This window comes from Brachyhypopomus gauderio, chromosome 15, assembly GCF_052324685.1.
Source record: "Brachyhypopomus gauderio isolate BG-103 chromosome 15, BGAUD_0.2, whole genome shotgun sequence".
Lineage (NCBI taxonomy): Eukaryota > Metazoa > Chordata > Actinopteri > Gymnotiformes > Hypopomidae > Brachyhypopomus > Brachyhypopomus gauderio.
In genome coordinates, this window is record NC_135225.1 from 21,156,990 (window position 1) to 21,182,533 (window position 25,544).

Genomic DNA, 25,544 nt, shown 5'->3' on the forward strand with positions numbered 1-25,544 from the left:
ACTTTTCAATAGGGGTTGAAAGGAGACCAAGGAAACCCTGGAAAACCTGGTGACAATGTAAGAAAACCATCTTAAATTACATATGAAGCCCTTGCACTTTTATTGTGAAGGGACAGTGCATGTCTTCAAATGGTGTTAAATACGAATCATAATAGTGGATTTTTGTGACTTCAAATGTGTTTTTCAACTATACACATAAGTGTAAATATAATACGGACTAGATGACTTTGAGAGAGGAACATGTCAGTTTAAAGGTGACATAGTGAGAGAGAGTTATACCTTGTCCAACACTGCTAGTATCTCAAAGAATATAAGCCCAAATATGCAAATGTTGAAACATACCTATAATCAGAAGGTTTTGTCATTAGAAGCATCTTCAAAAAAGTGACAGCCCTATATACAGCCCAATATATATAATATATATTTTGTTGTTGATTCTCATTACCCTTCATGATGAACAGGGTGTGACAGGGCTACCTGGACAAAAAGGAGAGGTGGGTTAATATTTATATATATGTTTTTTATTGTTTAAAATCTAATGGTTATTAAGTCTAATGGTTTATCCAGCACATCAAAGTAAACCTATGTTTGCTATGTATGTATTTATGTATGCTATGCATTCTGTATGGTGTTCCTTCCTGCTGTGAATACAGCAGGAATGTTCCTGCAATATGGGCTTCAACACAGTCATCACTCAAACTGACAGCTGGGATGGGGGACCATGATAAGAAAACACATGCTTCATGGTACACTTGTTTAAGGATTACTGCCACTTTAATTTAGGTCCATTTTTAAAAGTGTTGATATAGGGCGCTCAGAAATGATCTAATATCGCTCCAATTCCTCTCCTTAAAACTCACTTCTCTGGTTGGAGGTTAGCACCTGGTAACTACTAGATCAGTGTTTCCTGATGCTATGCTTTTGTGCATGTCAGAAAGGGACAACAGGAGAGCCTGGCCAGAGGGGGCAGACAGGTCACCAGGGACAACCAGGACAGCGAGGACAACCAGGTCCCCCTGGGTTCAGAGGACAGAGCGGGGATACTGGACGCCCTGGACCACCCGGGCCTGAAGGACAACCTGTATGTATCATATCTACTTATGACCTTTAAGACTAACAAACATTCTTCTAAGAAAATGACAGGGGGAACAGGGAGTTCTTCCTCGCCACTGTCGCCTTTGGCTTGCTCATTAGGGTTCTGGACCCATAGTATTGTTAACCTTTTAAATCCTGTAAAGCGCTTTGTGACAACATGTGTTGTGAAAAGCGCTATACAAATAAACTTTGATTTGATTTGATTCCTGACCCCCCCCCCCCCCCAATATAACAGGATTATATAATTTTAAATACTATATTAATATTCATTCAAAGAACTTCAGTTATAGATGTGAAACATTATTTTGAAGTTCTGATGTGTTTTGTGGCCCTCCATCATCACAATACATGTAAATGCTTGGTATGAGTGGTGGCTGGTCTCCTGTAAGCAGCTACTTCGCAAAGGATAACAAAAAAAAAATTTCAGACATTTCTATATTTCTGTCATTTGATATAATAGAAACACATTTATTATAACTTTTGTTTGGGTTTTGATCATTATCTCACTGTTGATTCTTTTACTATATGGCATTTACTTTTAGTATATGGCAGCTTCTCGCCAATGAACGTTTCTAAATTGTCACGTTGAGGACCCCGGCCCCTCCCTTTTGGGCGTGTGTCAACGTTGTCCACGTGCTTTGTCTGCGTCAGTGGATCTCCGTGGTGATGGTTGTGTCATGTGATAATCTGTCTCACCTGTGAATCGTCTCATAATCACGTGGGGCCAATGTGGTTTGTCTATTTAATGTGCGCTCGCGCAGTGTCCTGTGCTCGTCTAAAGTCTACACGTTGCTGAGTGAGTGTGTTTGTTATCCGTGCGCTATTGCGCAATCTTTGTTATTAAAGTGACGTCTGCTTCGCTAAGCAAGGATTCCCGTGTCTCGTCCTTCGCCCTGCCCGCACGTCACATAAATGGCACTAAATTGAGTCTATATGGCTCCCTTGGAGATGCCAGGAAGAGATGCCTGACAGAACATCCAGCCTACATTTACTTTACTTGGCTTTACTTTACTTGGCTTTCATCAGCTATACAACTTTGATTATAAATAAATAAATTAAAAAACAGTGTATTGTAATTAATAACATTATATAGTAGGGAATACATATGATCCAATTCATTTAATTTCCAGTTTAAATCGGGTGTTTTTGTTATAAATGGTCCTATGTTTTCACAGGGAAGAGAGTTATCAGAACAACATATTCAGCAGATATGCAGAGAAGTCTTTCAATGTAAGTATTTAGAAAAAATACATGCACTCTCAGCAACATTTTTGTTTTATTAACATATAATTTTATTATTTGTCATTTCATTTAAAAAGATATGTAAAAGTCAATATCACAGGATTGAGAATGTGGCCTCAAATGTGTACTGAGTGCAAAAGTGAGCACACTGGGGATGAGGAGGGGGCAGAGGGCAGGGGGCAGGGTTCACATTCATGGTGACACAAAATAGCGTTATTATTACTTTAATTAGTATCAGTCTGTTACAACACCCCTACCTCTTCTATATTATTATTATGAGAATAATATTTATTCCAAGTCTTCAACTTGGTTAAGATGGCACTGTAGACTTAAGCTTTGAGGGGATCGGGCTTTTTCAGTTGCAGGCCCAAGGCTGTGGAACAATTTACCGCTGGACATTAGAGAAGCTTCATCGATAGCCTGTTTTAAATCTAAATTAAATCTGCTTTTGATACCAGTGTCCGTCTTTCTGTGTAACTTCTGTGTTCTATTTCTTGCTTTTACTCTCATATACATTACATACATACACATTATTTTTATTTTATTTCCTTTTACTATGTGAAGCACTTTGGTGAACAATAGTGTCTTTTAAAGTGCTATATAAATAAATGAACCTAAACTTAAACTGTAAGGTGCCGAGGTTCAATCACTGTGTTTTGAGAACAAACAGAGGTAAATCAAATATAGCATTTCAGGTTAAATCACAATATCAGTTTCAAACCAAATCACGCAGCCATGTTTTACACATGTTTATGGAATCAGAATGAATGAACATTTCTACTTCATTTCTATATTTGGATTTTCTGGGCCAGACTGGGTTATTATAATTTTGAGTTTACAATGTGAAATGTTTCAATGAATAACTAGCTGTAAAGCAGTTATGTGTAAATTGTCAAATAAAATGCCAGTGGTAAAAGAGGCTCTAATAAGTCCATTGAGTCTTTTCTAATGCTTGTGCAAATTTAGATTCATAGAACGGGTTTTGCATATCTTGGTTCCATCTAACTTTGTCCCAACATTTCTGAATTGCAGCAGAGATTTCTTCATTTCTGCTAAGCAGTCAACAGAGAAGTTGTGGCCACTGCCAGAAGAGGTTAGGACCCCCTGGGCCAGCAGGGCCAGTAGGTCCCCAAGGCTCAAGAGGTTTCCCAGGAGTGCCAGGATCTAACGGGATGCAGGGGCGCCCAGGTTTACCTGGGAGTCCTGGTATCCCTGGCATGAAAGGTAAAAAACCTTGGACATGCACCAAGAGGGCACCAGTTCTCCCAGTGATAAATCCAGTGTTAGTTATTTTCCAATTCCAAGCCACTTTCTAGTTTTTTCCTATTAAATGCCATTAATATTTACACAGTTTGTAGTTTGATTGATATACACTCACAAGCTACTTTATTAGGTACACCTTGCTAGTACAGGATTGGACCACTTTTGCCTTCGAGCCTGCCTTAATCCTTCGTGACATAGATTCAATAAGGTGGAAACATTCCTCAGAGAGTCTGGTCCATATTGACATGATAACATCACGCAGTTGCTGCAGATTTGTCGGCTGCACATCCATGATGTGAATCTCCCGTTCCACCACATCCCAAAGGTGCTCTATTGGATTGAGATCTGGTGACTGTGGAGGCCATTTGAGTACAGTGAACTCATTGACATGTTCAAGAAACCAGTCTGAGATTATTTGCGATATGATATTTATGATATGGCGTGCTATCCTGCTGTAAGTAGAAAATCTGAATATGGGTACGCTGTGGTCATAAAGGGATGGACATGGTCAGCAACAGGGGCGAGGCTAGGGTATTTTTAGCGGTGCTAGAGCACCACCGTGAAGTTGCTCAGCACCCCCTGGCTCAACACATTTTTTAAATATTATATTATGCAAAAACCTTGCTCTGCACCTGCGCAATACTTTGGTATTGTGCCTCTGTGAGCACTGGGGGCTGGGCACCCCTAAAGACCAGATCCTAAAATCGCCCTTGGTCAGCAACAATACTCAGGTAGGCCTGTGGCATTGACAGAATGCTCAATTGGTACTAATGGGCCCAAAGTGTGCCAGGAAAATATCCCCCACACCATTGAACCACCACCACCAGCCTAAACTGATACAGTGCAGGATAGATCCATGCTTTCATGTTGTTGACGCCAAATTCTGACTCTACCATCCGAATGTTGCAGCAGAAATCGAGACTCACCAAACCAGGAAACATTTTTCCAATCTTCTATTGTCTAATTTTGGTGAGCCTGTGTGAATTGTAGCCTCAGTTTCTTGTTTGTAGCTGTCAGGAGTGGCACTCGCTGTGATCTTCTGCTACTGAAGCCCATCCAACTCAAAGTTCGACTTATTGTGCATTCAGAGATGCTCTTCTGCATGTTATAACAACTGTTACTGTTCTATCAGTTCAAACCAGTCTGGCCATTCTACTCTGACCTTTGGCATCAACAAGACATTTGCACCCACAGAACTGATGCTCACTGTATATTTTCTGTAAATCCCAGAGATTGTTGTGCTCGAAAATCCCAGTAGATCACCTTTCTTCCCCATTCTGATGCTCGGTCAGTTGCTGCCATGTGATTGGCTCATTTGACATAATGACATAGCGAGCAGTTGGACAGGTGTACCTAATAAAGTGGCCGGTGTATGTATATGTATGTGTGTGTGTATATATATATATATATATATATATATATATATATATATATATATATATATATATATATATATATATATATATATATATATATATATATATATTAGTGTGTGTGTATACAGTGAGTCCAAGAAGTATTTGATCCCTTGCTGATTTTCTTCGTTGGCCCACTAATAAAGACATGATCATTCTATACTTTTAATGGTAGATGTATTCTTACATGGAGAGACAGAATATTAAAAAGACAATCCAGAAAATAAATCTAAGGAATATATATTAATTGATTTGTATTTCATGGAGTGAAATAAGTATTTGATCCCTTAGTATTCATTAGCAGTTCTGGCTTTTACAGACCAGTTAGACACTCCCAATCAACTTGTTACCTGACCTGAAGCCACCTGTTCTCACTAATCACTTGTGTGAAAAACACCTGTCCACAGAATCAGACAGATCACACAGATTTCAAGTCTCCAACATGGGTAAAACCAAAGAGCTGTCACAGGACCTCAGAGTCAGAATTGTTGACCTTCACAAAGCTGGAATGGGCTACAAAAAGATTAGTAAGATGTTGGATGTGAAAGTAACAACTATTGGTGCAATTATCAGAAAGTTTAAAGAGTATAACATGACAATCAACAGACCTCGGCCTGGTGCTCCAAAGAAGATTTCGCCTCGTGGGGTGGCAATGATGCTGAGAACGGTCAGAAATCATCCTGCAACCACTCGGCAGGAGTTAGCAAATGACCTGAAGGCAGCTGGGACCACAGTTTGCAATGAAACAATTGGCAACAATGGATTCACATCCTGCAGTGCCCGAAAGGTACCCCTGCTGAAGAGAGCACATGTGGAGGCGCGCCTCAAGTATGCCAATGATCATTTGAAAGATGAACCAAGTTATTGGGAGAAGGTTTTGTGGTCAGACGAGACCAAAATTGAACTTTTTGGCCTCAATTCCACCCGCCATGTGTGGAGGAAGAAAAATGCTGCCTATGACCCCAAGAACACTGTGCCCACCGTCAAGCATGGAGGTGGAAGCATAATGTTTTGGGGGTGTTTCTCTGCCAAGGGTACAGGGCTACTACACCGCATCACTGGGAAGATGGATGGAGCCATGTACCGCACAATCCTGAGGGACAACCTCCTCCCCTCTGCCAGGGATCTGAAAATGGGCCGTGGTTGGGTCTTCCAACATGATAATGACCCTAAACATACAGCAAAGACAACAAAGGATTGGCTCAAGAAACATCACATTAAGGTCATGGAGTGGCCCAGCCAGTCGCCAGACCTCAATACGATCGAAAATCTATGGAGGGAGCTGAAGGTCAGAGTTGCCAAGCGACAGCCCACCAACCTTCATGATTTAGAGAGGATCTGCAAAGAAGAGTGGGCCAAAATTCCCCCTGGTGTGTGTGCTAAACTTGTGGTTAACTACAACAAACGTCTCACCGCTGTGCTTGCAAACAAAGGCTTTGCCACTAAGTATTGAGTGTGTTTGGCAAGAGGGATCAAATACTTATTTTCCTCATTGAAATACAAATTAATTAAAATATATTCTTTAAAATTATATTCTGGATTTTTGTCTTGATATTCTGTCTCTCCATGTAAGAATACATCTACCATTAAAAGTATAGAATGATCATGTCTTTATTAGTGGGCCAACGAAGAAAATCAGCAAGGGATCAAATACTTCTTGGACTCACTGTATATATATATAGTAGTGTGTGTATATAGCACATGGAGGTCTGTGTGGTCCTCCAAAGAAATGCCTCCCCACACCATTACTGACCCACTGCCAAACCGGTCATGCTGGAGGATGTTGCAGGCAGCAGAACGTTCTCCACAGTGTCTCCAGACTCTGTCACATCTCCAGACTCTATCATGTGCTCAGTGTGAAGCTGCTCTCAACCGTGAAAAGCACAGGGTGCCAATGGCGCATGGGCGTAATTTTGATTTCATATGTGGGAGGGACACAAATGGGGGTGCTGGTGTTCCAGACAGTTGAGGGGGGGGGGGGGGGGGGGGGGGATTCGTCTCTATTTAAATATTTGGTTTTAACCGTAGAAACTGGGGGGACCAACACTGGCTTTTGAAAAAGTTGGGGAGACATGTAACCCCCCCCCCCCCCCCCCAAATTACATCCGTGCAATGGCGAATCTGCCAATCTTGGAGTTCTCTGGCAAATGCCAATCGCCATGTGTTGGGCTGTCAGCACAAGCCCCACTTGTGGATGTCAGGAAACAAAGAAAAGGTCTGTGGTCACCACCTGCAGAACCACTCCTTTATAGGGGGTGTCTTGATAATTGCCTCTCATCTGTTGTCTGTTCCATTTGCACAACAGCTCAATGTTGCTTCCTAACTGAACAGTTTGGTTTCACAGAAGTGTGGTTGACTTGGAGTTACATTGTGTTGTGTTCCTTTAAATTTTTTGAGAAGTGTGTGTGTGATTATACCATGATTTTCGGTGTAAGTTGGAACATACGTATATACTGTACGTAAATAACATACTGCAAGCACTTATCCTATCCTAACACCTATCCTAACACGTTGTCAAAAACCACATATAAAATACATTTCATAATTAAATGAAACAGGAATAATAAACAGTAATAAAGACGTAGCATCTTTATTTAACTACGTAGCAGCAAGCTAAAATGGCGTACAATGCAACTGGGGTGACACCGTCCTTCTCGGTCCCGAGCCGCGCAAGCGTGTATTCTTCCGCCGCGCACACCAAACACGAAGTTCGCGTTACGACGTTTACTACGCAAAACCAGTTAAGTTGAAACAAGGCTTTATACTGTAAAGGGAGATGTGTCGTAACCGCAAAACATAGTAGCTAACTTAGGACTGACGTAACCTGAGGACCTCCTGTTTGTTTGTGTGTGTGTGTGTGTGTGTGTGTGTGTGTGTGTGTGTGTGTGTAAATGTATATCCTTTATATATTTATATAAAATATACCAAGGCTATGGCATTCTAAAGGCTAGTCAGTTTTAACTGGCTGCTAGCTGATGAATGTCACCAGCTGATGATGATGATTATAAAAACATGTGGTTTGGGTAATAAATCGTTTTTATATTATTATCATAGAGTCTTGAATGTCATGTAATTTTTGGTATCTCTTTCACCCCTTTGTTGAAATCCTTTCAGGAAAGCTAAAGTTAGTCCAGTGTTTCCTATGAATATAAACAGGGGTCTGGGGAAATCTAAACTAAGCTTCCTATGGCATGAGAGCAACACAAACTGTGATCAGATTTACTGTATTCCCAGAAATGGAAAATACAATGCTTAAATATAAGACCAAGTATTAAACAAATAGGGCACATTTAATTATGGGATAGGACAAATCATACTTAACATATTATTTTTGTGAAAGTCTTAAAGGTATCCACTGCATGACCCATAGAGTGGTATAAAACACTGCATTTGTGAAAGCTATCATACTGTACATGTAGCCCTGACTTGTCTCAGGATGCCTGAAATTACAAAGTAATCATAACGGACACATCTACTTGTGTTCTTACTCAAATTACTAAGTGGTCTTTTTGCACACTAACTGGTCTTGGGAAATTACAGGTGATCTAGGAGAAAAAGGTGAAAAAGGAAATCAAGGAAGATCAATAACTGGACACCCAGGGTCACCAGGACTTCCAGGCAAGGATATACAGCATCAATCAACTGACCAGCATCTACTATACATATTAAAATAACACATATAACACAGCTAACAATTGTGTGTAATCATATCATACAAACAATTTTTTTTAAGTTATTCCAATGTAATAATTTAAAATAAAGTATTATATACAATATCCAGATGTAGGCATCAATCACATATTTGACAGGGATAAAATGAAACAAATGAATGAAACTCTTTAAAAACATCATTGCTGATATATTTGATAGGTATACATGTTTTCTACTTTCTAAAGTTAGTGACAGAGAGATGGAAAAAACATCCTAAACATTCTAGCTCTATAATGAAATTGCACACTATACATTCTTATCTGGATTAAAAAGAGTTGAAATTAAACATAAATTGTATTTGTGGTATGTGCTGACTGGACTAGGCCAAATATCTTAGATTATTTTTCTGAATATCAAACAACTATTTGTTATTTAAAGGACATTGGTTGTTTAGCATTTACATTTTAAACATTCAATAAAATAATCTACCAGAGTTTCCGTAATGATAAGTAGGTTATTTAGTTGTATTCATTGCCGTTCTAATATTCTTATATATTCTAGGTCCCACTGGGCCACCAGGGGCCAGCAAACCAGGGCATCCTGGAAAGCCCGGCCTGCCTGGGAACAATGGAGGAGAGGGTAAGAGAGGATACCCCGGACAACCTGGGACCCCAGGGGTATGCCACCCATCTATGTGCTATAGCGCAATGTTAAGAAGGGATCACTTCAGCAAAGGGCCAAACTATTGAAATAACCTTGGATGAATCGTGAACTATCTGGGTGTGGTGCTCGATGAGTGAGGTTAAAGGAAGGTATCTCCAATCTCAGGATGATCACATTTTCAAGGGTGTCTCTAAGGCATGGAGACATTTAGTACCTCCAATAATGTACATAATGAAATGCAGCTTTGCACGCTGAAACGTGGCATTGCCCAAACGGTATCACACACAGTCACATGGATTATTCTCTTTCCTCTGTCATGACCTGAAGGGTGTCCTCAGTAACTGGCAGTTTTTATAGTGAGCAAAATGCATCAGATCAATAGTAATTAAAGTGGTCACTGTCTGTAGGATTGCACTACAGACTTTGAATCAATCATACTGCGATAGTCATTTCCTGACTCTGTAGCTCCCTCTAGCGTTTGTCTGAAGCTCTTCCACCAATCAGCAGTAATGTGTCTCTTTTTAGTAATTTTGCCTTATTTAACATGTTCAAGATGTCTGGCCAGATGTTAGTCAACACTGACATCACAATTCTCTTCCATTGCTTAAATGTAAACCATAAAACTGCATGCTTTTCAAGATAGTTCTGTCCATTAATCTATTAAATGAATGTCTTGTTTTCCTTGACAGAGGATAATGGGAGATAAACAATAGACCAAGATCATGTCCATTTTAGTAATATTATTATATTTATGTAATTTTATTTTCTTACATATTCATTGTGGATTACAAGTGTGATCTAATTCTAAAACAGTGTTGGCACTCGTATGCTGTCATTTTTTATGGTTACCCTTAACAATTAAAATAGTTTTAATTATTCTTATTAACTAAAGTCTGATTTTAATTCCACTTTTTGGAAGAGTTTTTGTAATGTTTATTTTTCTTACTGTTTTTATGACTTTTTTTCATTACTTTTGATAATATTAATTAAAACATTTTTTATTAAGCCTCCTGTGCCTTATTATGTGCAGAGTGTATTATGTATGTGAACTAATCATATGCACACAGGAAAAAGCTTTACTTTATTGTTTATTAATGAACCCCCAGAAATATTTCAAAATATTTTACATAATGGAAAAAAAATTATAAATACCTAAAGATATGTAAAAATAAATAAATGAAGATATGTCTTCTAAAAGCTATTAAGACTGTAAGCTTGTAAAAGGAGAAGACATTTGCAAAACAGATTAGGACTGGAAATATATACTCCATGGCAGATCACAGATCACTAATTAATGGCTTTTTAGTGCAATAAATGTATTAACTGGTGAATAAATTAATTTGTTTTTGTTGCTCAGTGGCTAACATCAGCTGTAAATAATGTACCATGTGCTCCTAACGCAAAATCTTTGTTACTGAAATAAAAAGGTTTGAATATGGTGTCATCTTTTTATCAGCTATAACTACATGTTTTATAGAGGTTACAATGCTACTTTTAAACAAATTGCAATTCAAAATTAAGAGTCACTGTCACTGTGAAAAGAATAGACAGTTAGAAAAAACAATTATTAGTAATATACAGTATTATAGAAGTTAAAATGTTTAGGCACAATGTTTCATACAGGATAAACCTTCCACACTTTTGACAGCGGATTGATTAAAGTTAACCTCTTGAAGAACTTCATTAAAAACTGTTTTGAAGATAATTGCTGCCCACACAATAAAGTTGACCTTCCTGAAGAACTTCATAATAAAAGCGTATTGTGTAACTGGCCTCTATTGGACAGACTATGTGGACTTGTAAACAATTAGATCACACCACTGTGTCTGCGATTCCTCAAGTCTGTTTTTATGTTGTCATAAGCAGGACGTGTAGCAAAGCACTTTTAATAACTTAATTACACTATATGAACATCTTGGCTCAGTATGTTTTCTTAGACTAGTCGGTTTACTTTGTACATGTAGATTTTATGTTCTTTGTGCAGTCATCTTATGTTTGAGCTGCAAAAGTTGATACTAGCTGCTTTAGATTAATTTGGGACTCTGTCAACTTTATTATGCTGGCTACATTCATCTTTCCATAGTTCACCTACTCCACTAACAGATATGATTGTTAACATAAGTTAAGTACCTGACTTGTATTGGATTTTTCGTCCATTCCTCTTCTTAAAACTTTACCTCTAAAGAATCTCGTAACATCTCTTTTAAAAGAATGCACAGGAATGTTTGGTGAGATCACACTCATCCATCAGTCATCCGTCTGTCATCTGTCTACACATCTAGAGTAGAACAGTAACCATGTAAGGATGATCTTAACTGAACTCTGTGCACTCTGATCTGAGTAGAACTACAATTTGATTTGACTTGGCAAATCCAGATATTTAACAACCAGGCAATCAGCTTGAGTACTGGAGACGTTATGTGGTAATGTGTAGTCTCTCTTCACAATGAACCTCAAAATGAACCTAAAACACAAGTATGCAGCAAATATATTTTAAAATGTAATATAACATGTCGTTTGAAGCTAAAATTACTGTTAAGAACAACTTAGTTTCTTCATGCGGACCAGAATTTGGCCTAAATATCCCAGTATATATTTTCTCTGTGCTTTATTTCAAATTACAATCTGTCTTTATTTGCTGAAAATTTATAAATTACAGAACATTATATGAGACAACTGGCATGTAATATAATCTATAAAATCAAACAGAGAGCCAGTACACCTGGCAGCATTAAATGTTAAAGACAGACCAAACAGCTGTGTGATTTGCAACTGACAGGAAAGGTTGTATTTATTATTTATACCAGAATGTGAACTGGTCCGAGACTTCGCCAGAGAGCTTAACCCATTTCCGCAGCTGAACATTTTGCATGGTCAGCTGAATTAAAAGGTCAAAGAAAAGAAGCAACCAAACCAGAATGTCTGTTACCTCAAACTGTGTAAAACTCAGAAAGTTGTGATACTTATAGTTAGATCACTTTCTATCATAAGTTAGTTTGTTTACAGACTAACTTATGTGAGTGACCACCCGTTACATTTTGTCTAGTTGCAAATTCACTGTAGTTCAAAAAAGAAATTGGGAGGTTCATTTATGTGTACATAGTAAATGTACAGTATACATTCTGCAATCCCTTTAAAGTTTTGTAATAAATCTTCCAAGTGCTTTTCCTGAGTCAATAGCATGTATCAGAGAGGGCAATGATTACATTCAGTCAGTCTAGATTCAAAGTTCACAATTACAGTATCATGTGAAGTGGGTGAAAAAAAGAAAGATTGTAAAATTGATGGAAGTCATCAAATAGTGATAACAGCATGCCTTTATGTTACCAACACTTTATGTGTTGGTATAGACTGAGATCTTAAAGAACGCTGTTTTATTCTAGTTCTGTTTTTTTATCTGGGCCTATAAATGTCTATGTTTATGTGATGAGTATGGCCTAAATATAACCACGTCAACATGCTCATTGCATGTAAAACATAAAAAGTAAATACTGTCATAAAAGCTTTTTATTATTATTTGTAAGCACATATTCATAAGATCTGTAATATAGCTCGTGTCCATAAAGAGATGTCTTGAAGAAGGAGCTCTACATACGTTATACACCGCACGTTCCCAAAAGAAAAATGGATGGACATGAAGAATGTGTAGATTAAAGGGGGAAATGTCATTTTTATTGAAATTTTAGTTTTGCATATAGGCCCTACCAGTAGTTTCTTTGAGAGAAAAAATTAAGTTGCTTGAAAATGTGCTCATGAAATAATTTATAACATTCATACAATGTCCTTAAACACCAAATCCTTTTTCATTCTCAATCTCGATAACCCATTTGCACATTAAATATATGTCCTTCCTGGTCAAACCATCGCCTACTTTCCTAACCTATAAACAGGCGTTCCAGCCCCAGTGGTGGTATGCTTTCCATAGTCTACATTGTACATTATTGTTAGAAGAAATATTACCAATTGAAAATTAATACTGAATAATGAAAAACAAAGAGGAAAAACACTTACCATTAATTCTTTCACAAAAGCAGGCATGGCAGATAGTGGTAAATGGAACACACTTCATTAATTTAAAATGCTACATTGAACAATTCACTGAAATTTCCTGACAGACAGAATGATTATCAACAGGCAACCACTAACAACCCTACCTGGGAGATTGGGCTATAGCCTTCATACTACGATTGCACTTATAAATCAATTAACTCCTTAAATAAACCATTTTCTGAAATTAACAATCATATGCGTGTATAACACCTGGTGAATTATTGTAATCTCACCTTGTCTGGGACTCTGGAAGAGACAGTATTAGCCAAAAGAAGTCTCTACATTTTGAACATATAGGCCTGTTGCATAAACGACTTGATTGGCCAATTTACAGAACATTGTTTTGTTTAACTTTACGGATTGCAAATCTGTTTTACCCTCGAAGTAGGAATCAAGCATTATCATGCATTGTATATGAACATTCATCTCCATCAAGTGTGAACACTGCAACATCTGGTCAGCAGATTGTTTTTTTAAATATAGATTCAGCTTTCTCCGAGGTTACTTAGTAAAGTGATATAAACTACCTCGTGGAATTTACTCAATAACGGCAGTTAATCCCGCACTCAATCAAGACTCGTGGCTGATTAATTCGCTAAAGACAAATAGTTGGTCTTTCAAGCACGCTTCACTTTCCATAAATGGGGGACCTGCATAACACAGCCACGGCCCTGTTTCCTCAGGCGGGTTTCCCCAGTAAGGTCGGAACTAATCAGATTACATTCCACTCTCTTCATGCAGTCTTTAAAGATGTATGTCCACTTTTATAGTATCTCATTAGATCTACTTAGGGGCAAAAACGTTATACTGCAAGATATTTCAGCAACAAGTGTTAGGATCACACGAAACCACCCAGACCACTGTTTATGTGTGCATTTCCCAAACAATCCGATTGTACTATGTTCTGGAAAATGTTAAGCAAATGAAGAGGCTGCGTTGCGTATGGTCGAGCACACTGGGAAAAGAAGCGCAGGTGTTTACCCGCGGACCTTACCTGCGCCTAATTACCACGTGGCTCAAATATCAAGTGTCTCTCATTTCAGGCTGGACCTACATTCATCCTCAGGTCAAAGATGTTTCATACGACCGCTAGAGGTTGATGTGAATCCTCTTGAGTGTGGGACGGACTACTGGTTTCAACACTTTTTTAAAGGATGTGGGCTTTTGGCGCTGCAACCTCCACTAGTTTGAGCAGTGAACACTGATTCCTCGAGCTGCACGCACATGCCCTTTTAGTGTCTCCATCTTGACCAACATGAGTCATTTCTTTCTGCTCTTCGAGCACTACACAAGCTGAAAGAGCTCTATGTAAGTTGTTTTTTCCTTATTAGAACCAACTTCTATGCAACAGCAGAGTTGTGAGAGATGAGCGCCACTACACCACTTTGCTACAGTAGATCAAAGCGCGTCAACGCCAGTGGTTTGAAGAGTAAATGCGAGATGATACATCCTTAAACTATCTGAGGCACATCGACGTTTTGGACGTTTTGGTTGGAAATAGAGCAGCAAGTAAAGATTTCTCATCGAAGACGGATACAGCTTTCATTTATTGTTATTTTTTCATTCTTGTTAACCAAGACAACACATCAGACACAAAACGCTCATTAATAATATTAATGGTTGAGGCGTTGCAATGGAGAGTATCAACAGTCCAAGATCTGCATGGTGAACCGATATCATAAGAGTCACTATGAAGATATTGACGCTTTATGAAGGGGCAGCCTTTGGACTTCTGTGGAGTTGTCTTGGTTTTCTTCAGAGTGTTCAGTGCGGTTTAGGGGACAACCATGTACACTCCAGCTTTATTTACAGGCGGTTGCGTAACCACGAAAGGCGAGAGATTCAAAGAGAAATCCTCTCAATTCTGGGTTTACCACATCGTCCTAGGCCCTTCTCCCCGGGAAAACAAGCATCCTCGGCACCCCTCTTCATGCTAGATTTGTACAACGCTATGACGACCGACGAGGAGGACGCAATTGTGGAGAATACTGAGAAAGGGCTCAGCGGAAAATCGCTTGGAAACCCGCGCAAAGGCTTCTATGGGTCTCCACATGGATATTCTCGCGTGGCGCAGCCCTACCGTGCCGCAAACTTGACAAATCAGAGTCCTTTGGCTACTTCTCATGACACCAACTTTCTGAACGATGCCGATATGGTTATGAGTTTTGTGAACATGGGTGAGTATGATCTGAGGATTGTAATGCGTAAGTGTGATTATTCTGCGCCATTCTCCTGTATAGCGCATTGCGCTCATGTCACATATGAAACATTAGAAGAGCCGGCGCACATTTCACTTTTTCATAACTAATGCATAGAGCTAAAGGTGATATTGCGAAAAAGTTTTTAATATGCATTTTTTTACTACATATTTTAGGTGATTTGTATTTCTCATGGTTTATTAACCACTTAGGAAATAACTTAATGTTTCGGTCAATCTAACGGGACTTAACTTATTAAAATATGTTGCTTTTAACTAAATGATCAAAAACTATATAAGAAAGACACTATTAACCGAGAATAATATTGAAAGTGCACTACCATTAAACAGTCACGAAGTTTAGCGTTGTTTTGAAACGAACCTCGAGGCATTCTGTTTTTATTTTCAAAAGATGTTAGTTTTATTGAAATAATGATATTATATTGAGAGTTAATACTTTTAAAAATCTATAATTTTATCCTAAGTAATTGATTCAATAATAGTAGTCTTGTATTTAAAGATGCAAGAATTAGAAAAGAAAACGCTGACTGGATGTTAGATGTTAGTTTACAAAAAAAGGTTAGATTATTATTAGAATAGGTGCAGGTGTTGATGGCAATTATACAGTATGTATAATTGTAATCTGCCTGCCTACTACGGAAAACATTGCTATTATGTGTTGTATCTCTTGGCTACATGAACTGCCATATGAACTTACATATGAACTTGCATTAATCTAATCCTGTTTTATAGCTTTGCTCATTTGAATTCATTTGATTGTGGACGTACATTTGTTCTGCCTTTCTCTTCCAAATGTGTTTTGTCCTGTGCAATAATCTAGACGTTAAAACAGCAGGAGATCTTATATATATTTTTACAACCTTCCATTATAGCATGTTACTTATAAAAATATAGCCTAACCTTGAACATGCAGTATGTCCTTGAAATCTCCTTAAACTATATAAAGTAGAAGAGTATGGTCTCTGGAAACAGATGCAATTGCAGGTTTGAGATGAAATAGAAGCAACCTCTAAAGATTGTTATTATATCAAATGATTTTGCTTTGAAAAATAAAATATTCCCTTTTAATATCCCATGTTTATTTGGGACATATGTAAGTGGGGAAAAGCATGAAATGGTAACTAAATTCTCTGGAACATGCTGGAGTGTTTTGTTGAATTCATGCAGTTAGGTCTTTATTGCAGGCTTGTTTGCTGGAATGCTGCATGCTTTTAGAGAGCCGTGATGATAAGCATGATTAACACTGTAATGCTCCAGTAGCTGTGACCTCTCTCCTCCTGCACCTCATACAAACCTATCTAATGACTGTCTGACCTGTGGATCATTTGCCTTAATTATTTCCTGTTGTGAAAGACAGGACTGGGAGAAAGGGTAGCGTGTTTTTGGTTGAGACCTTGTGTGAACAGTTGGTTTTCTAAAAAAAGAATGCATGAGCATAAGTTGATGTTTGCATGTATAACTGTATGTAAAATTTGAGTTCATGAGACCAAAAACAATGTATGCTGTTTATATTAGTTATTGTATTCAGAGGTTGTTAAACCAGAAGAAAAATATCAATAAGTGTTGACATAAGGTTAAAAGGAGGACCGAAATGCTGGATGAATCTTTGAAACTTTTCAGTTAAGGTGGCCCACAGAGGAAGCCATCACAATGACTACACTACATATGTTTTCACTTAGAACCATGAGGGTATACACAGTCCACTTTAAAAGAACAGGTCCCCTAATTTAGAGTGGTGCAAAATAGAAGCAAACAAATCCATCCACACAGTACACAATACTCTATTAAACAGTATTCAAGGCTATCAACTGGCTAAGAATGGCACATATTTAATTAACACTTGTGTTAGTTTGCAATGTTTTCATTATTTGAAGAATGAGGCATATTCGATAATGAGTTGAAAATTACCACGTTTTAATCCAGATTTAAATATAACATTTCAAATCAATTGTCACTATAATCTTTGTCCTAAACGAAATAATACCTCTGAAACTTCCAACCAAAGCAGGAAACATCAAAAACATTGACCTTTGACCTTGACCTTTTCAGTGCTCAGAGTTATAAAAATATTCAGTGGAATATTTAAGACTTTTTCATAGGGTAGTAAAAATACATATGTGAAACAACAAGAAACAGAAAGACACACAGGAGCCACATACTAATTCTATTAATTCTCCTGCTAGGCTAAACTGCACTTATAGCCTCACGGCTCAGGGTGCAGGTTCGGTTCCAACAGCTTATGTGTTTAATTAATCCCATGATTGAATCTCATGCTGTCTATGGCCTGGCACACTCGGTGTCCCCCACCTCTGTTGTTAATTACCCGGCCAGGCTTGAAGTTGAGCCTGACCAGCTGGTATAACGCGGGCCTGGCCCCTGACCTCTTCCTGTTAAGTAACCACAGACTTTCACTGTAGATAAATTATCAGAGAAACGGGGCTGCACTATTTCACTGGCACGGCGGGGTGAAAACACTCCAGCAACACTGCTGTAGCTGCTCCTCAGGTGTAGTGCTGTCTGCTCGGATGTCACTCCGCACTATTTATTCTGGGGGCTGGTGGGGTGTGTGGCCTTTTATATGGCTGCATGCATGATTTCAGTGCTTTAAGAAGACCATTAAGTATGATAGCACTTATCACTGTAGTCTATTAAGACCTGCATGATATAGTGTTCTATACACATCTGCCCAACCAGATTCTGGATAGATGTAACTTTCCTCGTTTATGAAGTGCTTCATATAAATCAGAGTCGTTTTAACATGTTGTTTCAGCTGTTCCTCCGCTGTAGCGTTGTTCCTGTGGTAGTATATATTTAAGAAAATGTTCAAAATGTAATATAACTTCAAATGTATTAGTAGTAACGTTGTTATGTCTGATATTATAGTAACGTTTTTTCACGTCACCTTTCATGAAAGGTAAACATCTGTGAGGAAAATATGTGGAATATGTGATTACTGTCAGTCTGTCTGCAAGAACAAAAGCGTTATCTTGTGGACTTGCCCAAGCTGAAGGGCAGTGTGTCATTAGTGGAGGCCTGTTTTCCTTAACACGCAGTCCATTCATCATAGTGAGAGGATCCTGAAGGATCACGGCCCTGAAAATGCTACTTCAGCCCACTTGACTGATTTAATGGAGTGGATATTGCATTTTTTTTTGCTGGTTGTCAAAATGTTTAGATTGGGCGAATAATGTTAAAGAATTTTGATTTATGGCCATTTCCTTGAAGAAACCCAGTGCTGACGCTTCACATGTGTAAGACTATGAAATTCCCCTCCAGCAGCGAACGCTCAGCCAGCTAAAGAACACTCAGCAAAAGTGAGACACCAAAGAACTTCAATCCCATGCGATTTTTCTAATGTGTTTTTTAATTGTTGTTTTTGGTTTGTGTTTTGTGATTGCAGTGGAGAGGGATAGAGACTTCTCCCACCAGAAGAGACACTATAAAGAGTTCCGCTTTGACCTGACCCAGATTCCGGATGGGGAGGCCGTGACTGCCGCTGAATTTCGCATCTATAAAGATCAGAGTCATGGCAGATATGAAAATGTCACACTTAAGGTCTCAATATACCAAGTTATCAAGGAATATCAAAACAGGTGAGTACAGGAAGCTACACATTTTTCTCCTAAATAGATTATTCTATTAGTGCAGGACTCCTAATCACTCACTGAGTCAAGTTCATTTAACACAGTTGGAGTTACTGTATAATGGCGCACTTTCTTATATATAGGCATCTATATTTTTACGCTCAAGTTACACACCACAAGATTTAGATGGGAAAAGATTTATATTGTTTCTCTTTGGAGCAACCTGCGATGGATGCAAATTGTAGCTTTTAACTGGTGAATGTAAATATTCAAATTCCTGATGCTGTCTAAGGTCTTTAAAACTCTGACAGTACTGACTGGAGTACATTTTCTGCCTGTAAGTGAAATTCTGTTTCGCATTTTCTCCTGTTGAAAATGTGAAAATGTCTTTTAAAACCATGGCTGATCTGTAAAACACTTTGGACAGGCAATCAGGCAGAAAATAAAAGCACATCCTGTTTACACTAGCGTGCGTCTGGAGTCTGTCTGGAGTCTGTCTGGAGTCTAAACTGGAGTCTTCTTTAGTGGTGATTAAGCAGTGCGTTTCAGGAAGTTTTAAGAACATAATTTGTCACCATTGAAATACTGACAATGGTCTTTACCTACATGTGTCAACTAATATAGACTCGCTCTGAAAAATACATGTTAGAAAAGATAAACAACGAGCAAGGAGAGTAGAAATGGCATGAAAATGTACAAACCCATGGAGGGTTTTGGATATATACCCACGGTGAAGATTTTTCTTTTCTTTCTTAGTATTCCCAAACATTGGTTTGGAATTGTTTTTTGCTTCCTGTCTGTGAAATAGATGTATCATCATTTATTTTATTATATGCTAAAAAAACAAAATAATGTCAGTGAAAAATGTTGCAATCAAAATACACTGTATATTTCTCTGGTTGCCTGACATTTTTGTATGTCAGGATGTCCCTTGTTTTCATGCAAGTCAGAAATACAACACTGTAAATATGTAATATGATATGATCGTTGACCATGAACTCATTAAATAGTTGGAATGCTTCGTGGCTTTGTGGGTCCTTATCCTAGCAGTGCAAGCCATCTAGACCTGGACTATGAGATCTGGAGCATGGGGGGGGGTCTGGTGAAGCACTGTTGCTGCGCAGCAAAAAATATATATAGTGGTAGTCAACACTCAACAGGCACGCGGAGAACAACCCCGACTCTGAAATGACACGCGGGCTATAATACGGACTTTAGTCCGCAGTGTTCATGCTGTATCTAATCTGTTTACAGTCATCAAAGTCCTGCACCCCACTGCTTGCCCACATACTTCAGTCTTGCTTTGTTCTACGCAGAGGGCAGAGCGTGTACATGAAGGGGGACTGAGTCACCCCTCTTCCTGGACTCCCATTTGGTTTTGAGCCTGCTGTGCCTCAGTCTCACCATACATGCTCCCTGATAAAGCTCAGGGATAAAGTGTTTCCATTAACAGGTCATTTGCAGGTTCTTCCCACTTGTGAAGTCTCGGAAGCCCATCAGTTATCGCTCTCGATACGTCATCGCCGCTTTGTCAAACCACTCGTAAGCCATCTGCTCCTAATAGTGGTCTTCCGGGCAGGAGAGCCACATCTCTGGAGAATGCCCTTCAAGCCACCTGTGCCTTTTACAGCTATAATGTTCTCAGCGAGAGAGCCGTGACTTCTCAGAGGATGTAGTACATGGGCAGTCCATAGCTGTGGTCTGTACTCCTGCGGTGTGAATGTGATGGGGAGATGGAGGTGGAGATATGGTTCTCCTGAGGCACCAAGAAGGTGATTTGAAACAACTTTGGCCATTCGAGGCCCCAGAACCACCAGTCTCTTCTGCTTTTATGAGAGGCCTGAGCCTGAGACCTTCACACATTCAGTCCCTCATTTCCTAGCTGGGATTTCCTTTGATAAAGAGTTTCACAACTCAGCACCTGTTTTTTTTTTTTTTTTTAAGTAAGACCAAGATTATGCTGCAGAAAGAGGATTCTCTGTGGGTGTCTGCTGCTTCAGGTCAAAGTAATTTGCAGTAACTGTAAAGAAAAAGATAAAAGGTATGACCTCTTGGGTATTATTGGAATCAAGCAAGACAAAGAATAGCTGCTTGAAAGGAAAGTCCTGGACTGAAAAGCACATTGTTTGTGTTGTATGATCAGAACCAGTACGTGTGCACAGAGCATGTGTGGGCCTGTTGTAGTCTCTATTCTCGTGCATCATCTGCTCACACAGTGTGTGGTCCACGGGCTGCTCTGGAACATTACTAAGCAGATTAACCAAAATTGCCCGTATATGAAATTGAAGCCAAGATGACAAAGGACAGCTCGGAGTGCAACATGATTGCATGTATACTGATGCTTATGTTTGGAAGCAATTATCTGCTTTATCAGTCCTGTTATTATATGTCATTTGTAATACACTTACAGCTGTAATCTAAATGTGTTGTTTAGGGATGCTGAGACGTTTTTGCTTGATTCAAAGAAAGTCCGTGCCTCAGACGGAGGATGGCTCGTCTTTGACATCACAGCCACAAGTAACCACTGGGTGCTCAACCCACAGCAGAACATGGGCCTTCAACTCTGCGTGGAGACCATGGATGGTAAGACAATAACATGAGCCTGTTATGAAGTGTTGTAAACCCTATTGCTAGGGCTTTGTAAAAGGGGGAAGGGCTTAAAAGTTAAAATTCATGAATGGTGTCCATGAATGATATTTTTCAATGTGCACCCTTGGTATGTATATTATAAAAAAAAAGTATTTATTTACATGAACTTAAATCAGGTCTCCTTCATAGGTGCAGGCCTTAGAAAAGACATTATGCATCCACAAATTACCACAAATTGAGTTACCTGGTAGCATCATACTGTGGTTATAATGCATTACTAGCATCATACTATGGTTATAATGCATTACACTGAGTAAATATACAATAGAGTTAATCAAGAGGTTTTTATTGTCTCTTCTTGTTGAAATGCACCAGATTTAAATGAGTTTTTACATGTGTACAATACCAGTTTGTTCTGTGCAGAGTGATTGTGTAATGGACTGGGATTATCCCCATGATCCCTCCTGGTTTAGGGGCATATGGCAGAATGCCATAAAGATGTTATGCAGGATCATATTTCATCCCTTTTCCCTGAAGTGCTGAACTGTGTGCAAAATATGCTGGAAATCCCAAGGGTTTGTGTGTAGCCATCAGCGTATATCAAGACATGTAAATGTTTGGTGTAGACTTTATGGTTAAGTCTGTAAAAAAAAAGACTTGAAAATGAATTAAATATGCAACATCTGTAATTGACATATTTGAGATTTCACTTTCAGGTCGAAGCATCAACACGAAATCTGCTGGGATCATTGGCAGGAGTGGGCCACAATCCAAGCAGCCTTTTCTCGTGGCGTTTTTCAAAGCCAGTGAGGTGTTGCTGCGCTCTGTGAGGGCCACCGGGGGCAAGAGGAAGAATCACAGCAAAAGCAAAAGTAGAAGTCAACAGAAAACCTCGCAGGCTCACAGGAGTGGAGGTAGAGCGTCCTGTAAAACACGCTCCACTGTGCCTATAATATAGACATCACACACTTTCAGAAGCACGAAGCTTTTTCAGCAAACTAAAACTGAAGTGTTGAACTTTTTTTTTTTTTAAATAGCAGTTAACACTTCCAAAGCTCTGGTTTCAGGGTCTTAAACAACCTCACTTACACATTGGTAGTCATTCTTTTGGCATGGGATTCATGAACCCACTTGTTGCTGAGCTGCTTTCTGACAACCTATCAGGGGCTGAGTTTGGTAACATGAGCATGCCATCATTTGGGATATTTACCTAATTTCATTATTGTCTAAAGCCGTTCTGGAGGATGAAAATGTGGAGGAAATGCCCATGAGGGTTGATTATTGGAGCCCACCCATGCAGAGGTAGACTAAACAACATGAAATGACTACGCTGGTGTTTGAAACTGATGGTAGCCTTTTGGTGTCTTTATCTAGATCAAAACACCAGTGACCAGAAGCAAGCCTGCAAAAAGCACGAGCTTTACGTGAGCTTTCGTGACTTAGGATGGCAGGTACGGAGTGTGAACATGTCAGCCAAGCTTAAAGAAAAAGTGAGACATAATGTATAACATAAATGTGTGTAGACTGTTGATTAAACATCATTCTCTATTTCTCTCATTCATTTTTTTTTCCCTCGTCCCAAGGACTGGATTATTGCTCCCGAGGGCTATGCAGCTTTTTACTGTGATGGAGAATGTTCATTCCCACTCAATGCACATATGAACGCAACAAATCATGCAATTGTGCAGACGTTGGTGAGTCTCGTTAACGGCTTGTACAATATCTCATAGCTACAAAATTGAGACAAGTATTGGAATGAGACATTTGTCAATAATAATATCATTTAATATCATTGAATATTCTGATTCTGATTTTTGTTGGTCTTGCAACAACAGGTCCATCTTATGTTTCCTGATAATGTGCCGAAGCCCTGCTGTGCCCCAACCAAGCTGAATGCTATATCTGTGCTGTACTTTGACGACAGCTCCAATGTAATTCTGAAGAAATACCGAAACATGGTAGTCAGGTCATGTGGGTGTCACTGAGGGTGAAGTGCATATACATCTGGCAGGTGCAGCTCCAGCCTGGTCTATGGCTAAATTACATTGCCATCTATTGAATGTTATGTTAAATCTGTGTATAAACTGCTTCTCTGCGATATTGTTGGACTTCCATCCATACCAAATAGATAATTTTGACATTTGATGTACAGTGTTATGTATATATTAGCTCATTAATGCTGTTATTTATTTGTCTTTACTTTGAAATAACTGTTTTACTAAACATTATGTAGAACAAAATTACCACTTGCAGATACATGTCCAATATAGAATTTTTTACAATACTTTATTAAATGATAACTAAAATGACCCAGTTGAGGAACTGACCGCTTTGGGTAAGTCATAGAAAAGGATTATTAAATATGGTCATGTAGTACGATTAAATCTCCCCCCTCAACACAGTACCATTTTGAGTGACTTTCAGAAGGTTAAAAAAAACTGATAATAGTTCAGATATCAGTGAATGCATGTGTCTAGGGAACCTGGAGTGAACCTTGAACCTAGGGAACATTTGTTTGAGGTGATTGTCTTTAAAGATGCTCCTGAATTTTGTATAACATTTAAGTTAGTAATTGAGTAATATATTTTGGAAAACATTTTTTCAACACTTTATTGTATTAGAACAATGTTTATGTATTATTAAATATATGTATATATATTTTCAAATAATGATATTCATGTGTTTCTTTGTTGTGCTTTAGCAAGGCATTTTGGTAAAAGTTGACATGCAGTGAGCACAGAAATTATTGAAAGAAATAAGTAAAGTAACAAAAAAGTAAGTAAGACAATTAAAGTAAATAAATGAACCAAATCAAGGAAGCAAAGAAATTAAAGTAAAGACAGTATATCAAAGTTTATTACAGTGAAAGCTTGATTTTTTTCTCCACTCCCATTTAATGAACTTTTACATGAGTAAAAATAAATAAATACAGCCCTATAGAATTTACATTTTCAGAATATGGAATCTTATCCAGAGTGACAGCATTTTAACAGTAACAGTGGCATTTTGACCTGTAGCATGGCAGTGTGTGTTGAATCCCTGACCTTTATGCCGTTACCACCTTACTCCACCTGTGTTACTCGGTAAGGTCCAGCACTCCTTTGTTTGCACCAACACTCACACCAGTTGGTTTCACCTCATTTGGTCTTGCATCTACGCTTCTGAATTAGGACTGGCATAACATCAAATCAAACAGATTAGGCTAGATCTTAACATGCATCCACACAGCTATGCTTGCCCACTGTGAGTGTAGACTACCCTCTGAGATGGACCCCTCTCTGGATTTTGACCCATGGGTTATGTCTTTATTGTGTCACATTTTTCATGGTGTGTCGGGAAGTCGAGTGACCGTAGTTCACTTAATTAAAAGCAGCGGTGGAGGCGGCCAGATGTTAAGCAGGCTAAGTCTGAAAAAGAGTGTTGACGTGGGATGAATAGAAGAGGCCACCTGCTAACTTTTGGCGCTGTGGATGGTTTGCATTCCTGTGGCCTGCTGCCTTGTGTGATTACTCCTGCCACTTCACAACCCCATCTACTGTTTAATATCATGGATTCCTTCCAATTCTGCTAAATGTCTTCCTTTCTGTAACACTGGGTCCAGATGAATGGATTCCTATTTTAGGGGACTCTCCACCAATGAGCAGACCTCTTAGCCCTAAGCCTGTACCCACATGAAAGGGTATTGGGGGACCAGTCACCATACTGACAACGGACTGATATAGAGTTCTATAACCTCTTGAGATACTCTCTCAATATCCATGTGTACATGGACAC

The 25,544-nt window shown here is 38.8% G+C and overlaps 2 protein-coding genes across 3 annotated transcripts in view; both read left to right on the forward strand.

Annotated features, from left to right (window-relative positions):
* Nucleotides 1-10,334, forward strand: part of col21a1 (collagen, type XXI, alpha 1) — a 43,926-nt gene extending 33,592 nt beyond the window's left edge. Inside the window, exons 24-30 of the mRNA XM_076974129.1 lie at nt 13-57; nt 462-494; nt 935-1,081; nt 2,271-2,325; nt 3,370-3,561; nt 8,556-8,633; nt 9,228-10,334. Coding sequence (XP_076830244.1) covers nt 13-57; nt 462-494; nt 935-1,081; nt 2,271-2,325; nt 3,370-3,561; nt 8,556-8,633; nt 9,228-9,415 — 738 coding nt within the window. The 3' untranslated portion in view covers nt 9,416-10,334. The remainder of the gene's footprint in view (nt 1-12; nt 58-461; nt 495-934; nt 1,082-2,270; nt 2,326-3,369; nt 3,562-8,555; nt 8,634-9,227) is intronic.
* Nucleotides 10,335-14,496: 4,162 nt separating this feature from the next.
* Nucleotides 14,497-24,375, forward strand: bmp5 (bone morphogenetic protein 5). 2 transcript variants are annotated; one of them, XM_076974126.1, is made up of 7 exons: nt 14,497-15,556; nt 18,998-19,190; nt 21,616-21,764; nt 22,487-22,684; nt 23,145-23,260; nt 23,354-23,464; nt 23,606-24,375. In XM_076974126.1, the coding sequence occupies exons 1-7, from the start codon at nt 15,070-15,072 to the stop codon at nt 23,753-23,755; spliced, it is 1,404 nt and encodes a 467-aa protein (XP_076830241.1). In that variant the 5' UTR covers nt 14,497-15,069; the 3' UTR covers nt 23,756-24,375. The 2 variants fall into 2 exon arrangements, with proteins under 2 accessions (XP_076830241.1, XP_076830242.1); XM_076974127.1 differs by having other exon boundaries at nt 14,500-15,556; nt 23,145-23,221; nt 23,606-24,374.
* The last annotated feature ends 1,169 nt before the right edge of the window (nt 24,376-25,544 follow it).

Bases quoted from the DNA above. Each gene is read 5' to 3' on its own strand.
- bmp5 (XM_076974126.1), top strand. From the start codon at position 15,070: ATGAAGATATTGACGCTTTATGAAGGGGCAGCCTTTGGACTTCTGTGG. The intron at 19,191-21,615 runs GTGAGTACAGGA...TGTGTTGTTTAG, and splicing joins ATCAAGGAATATCAAAACAG to GGATGCTGAGACGTTTTTGC. The intron at 21,765-22,486 runs GTAAGACAATAA...TTTCACTTTCAG, and splicing joins CTGCGTGGAGACCATGGATG to GTCGAAGCATCAACACGAAA.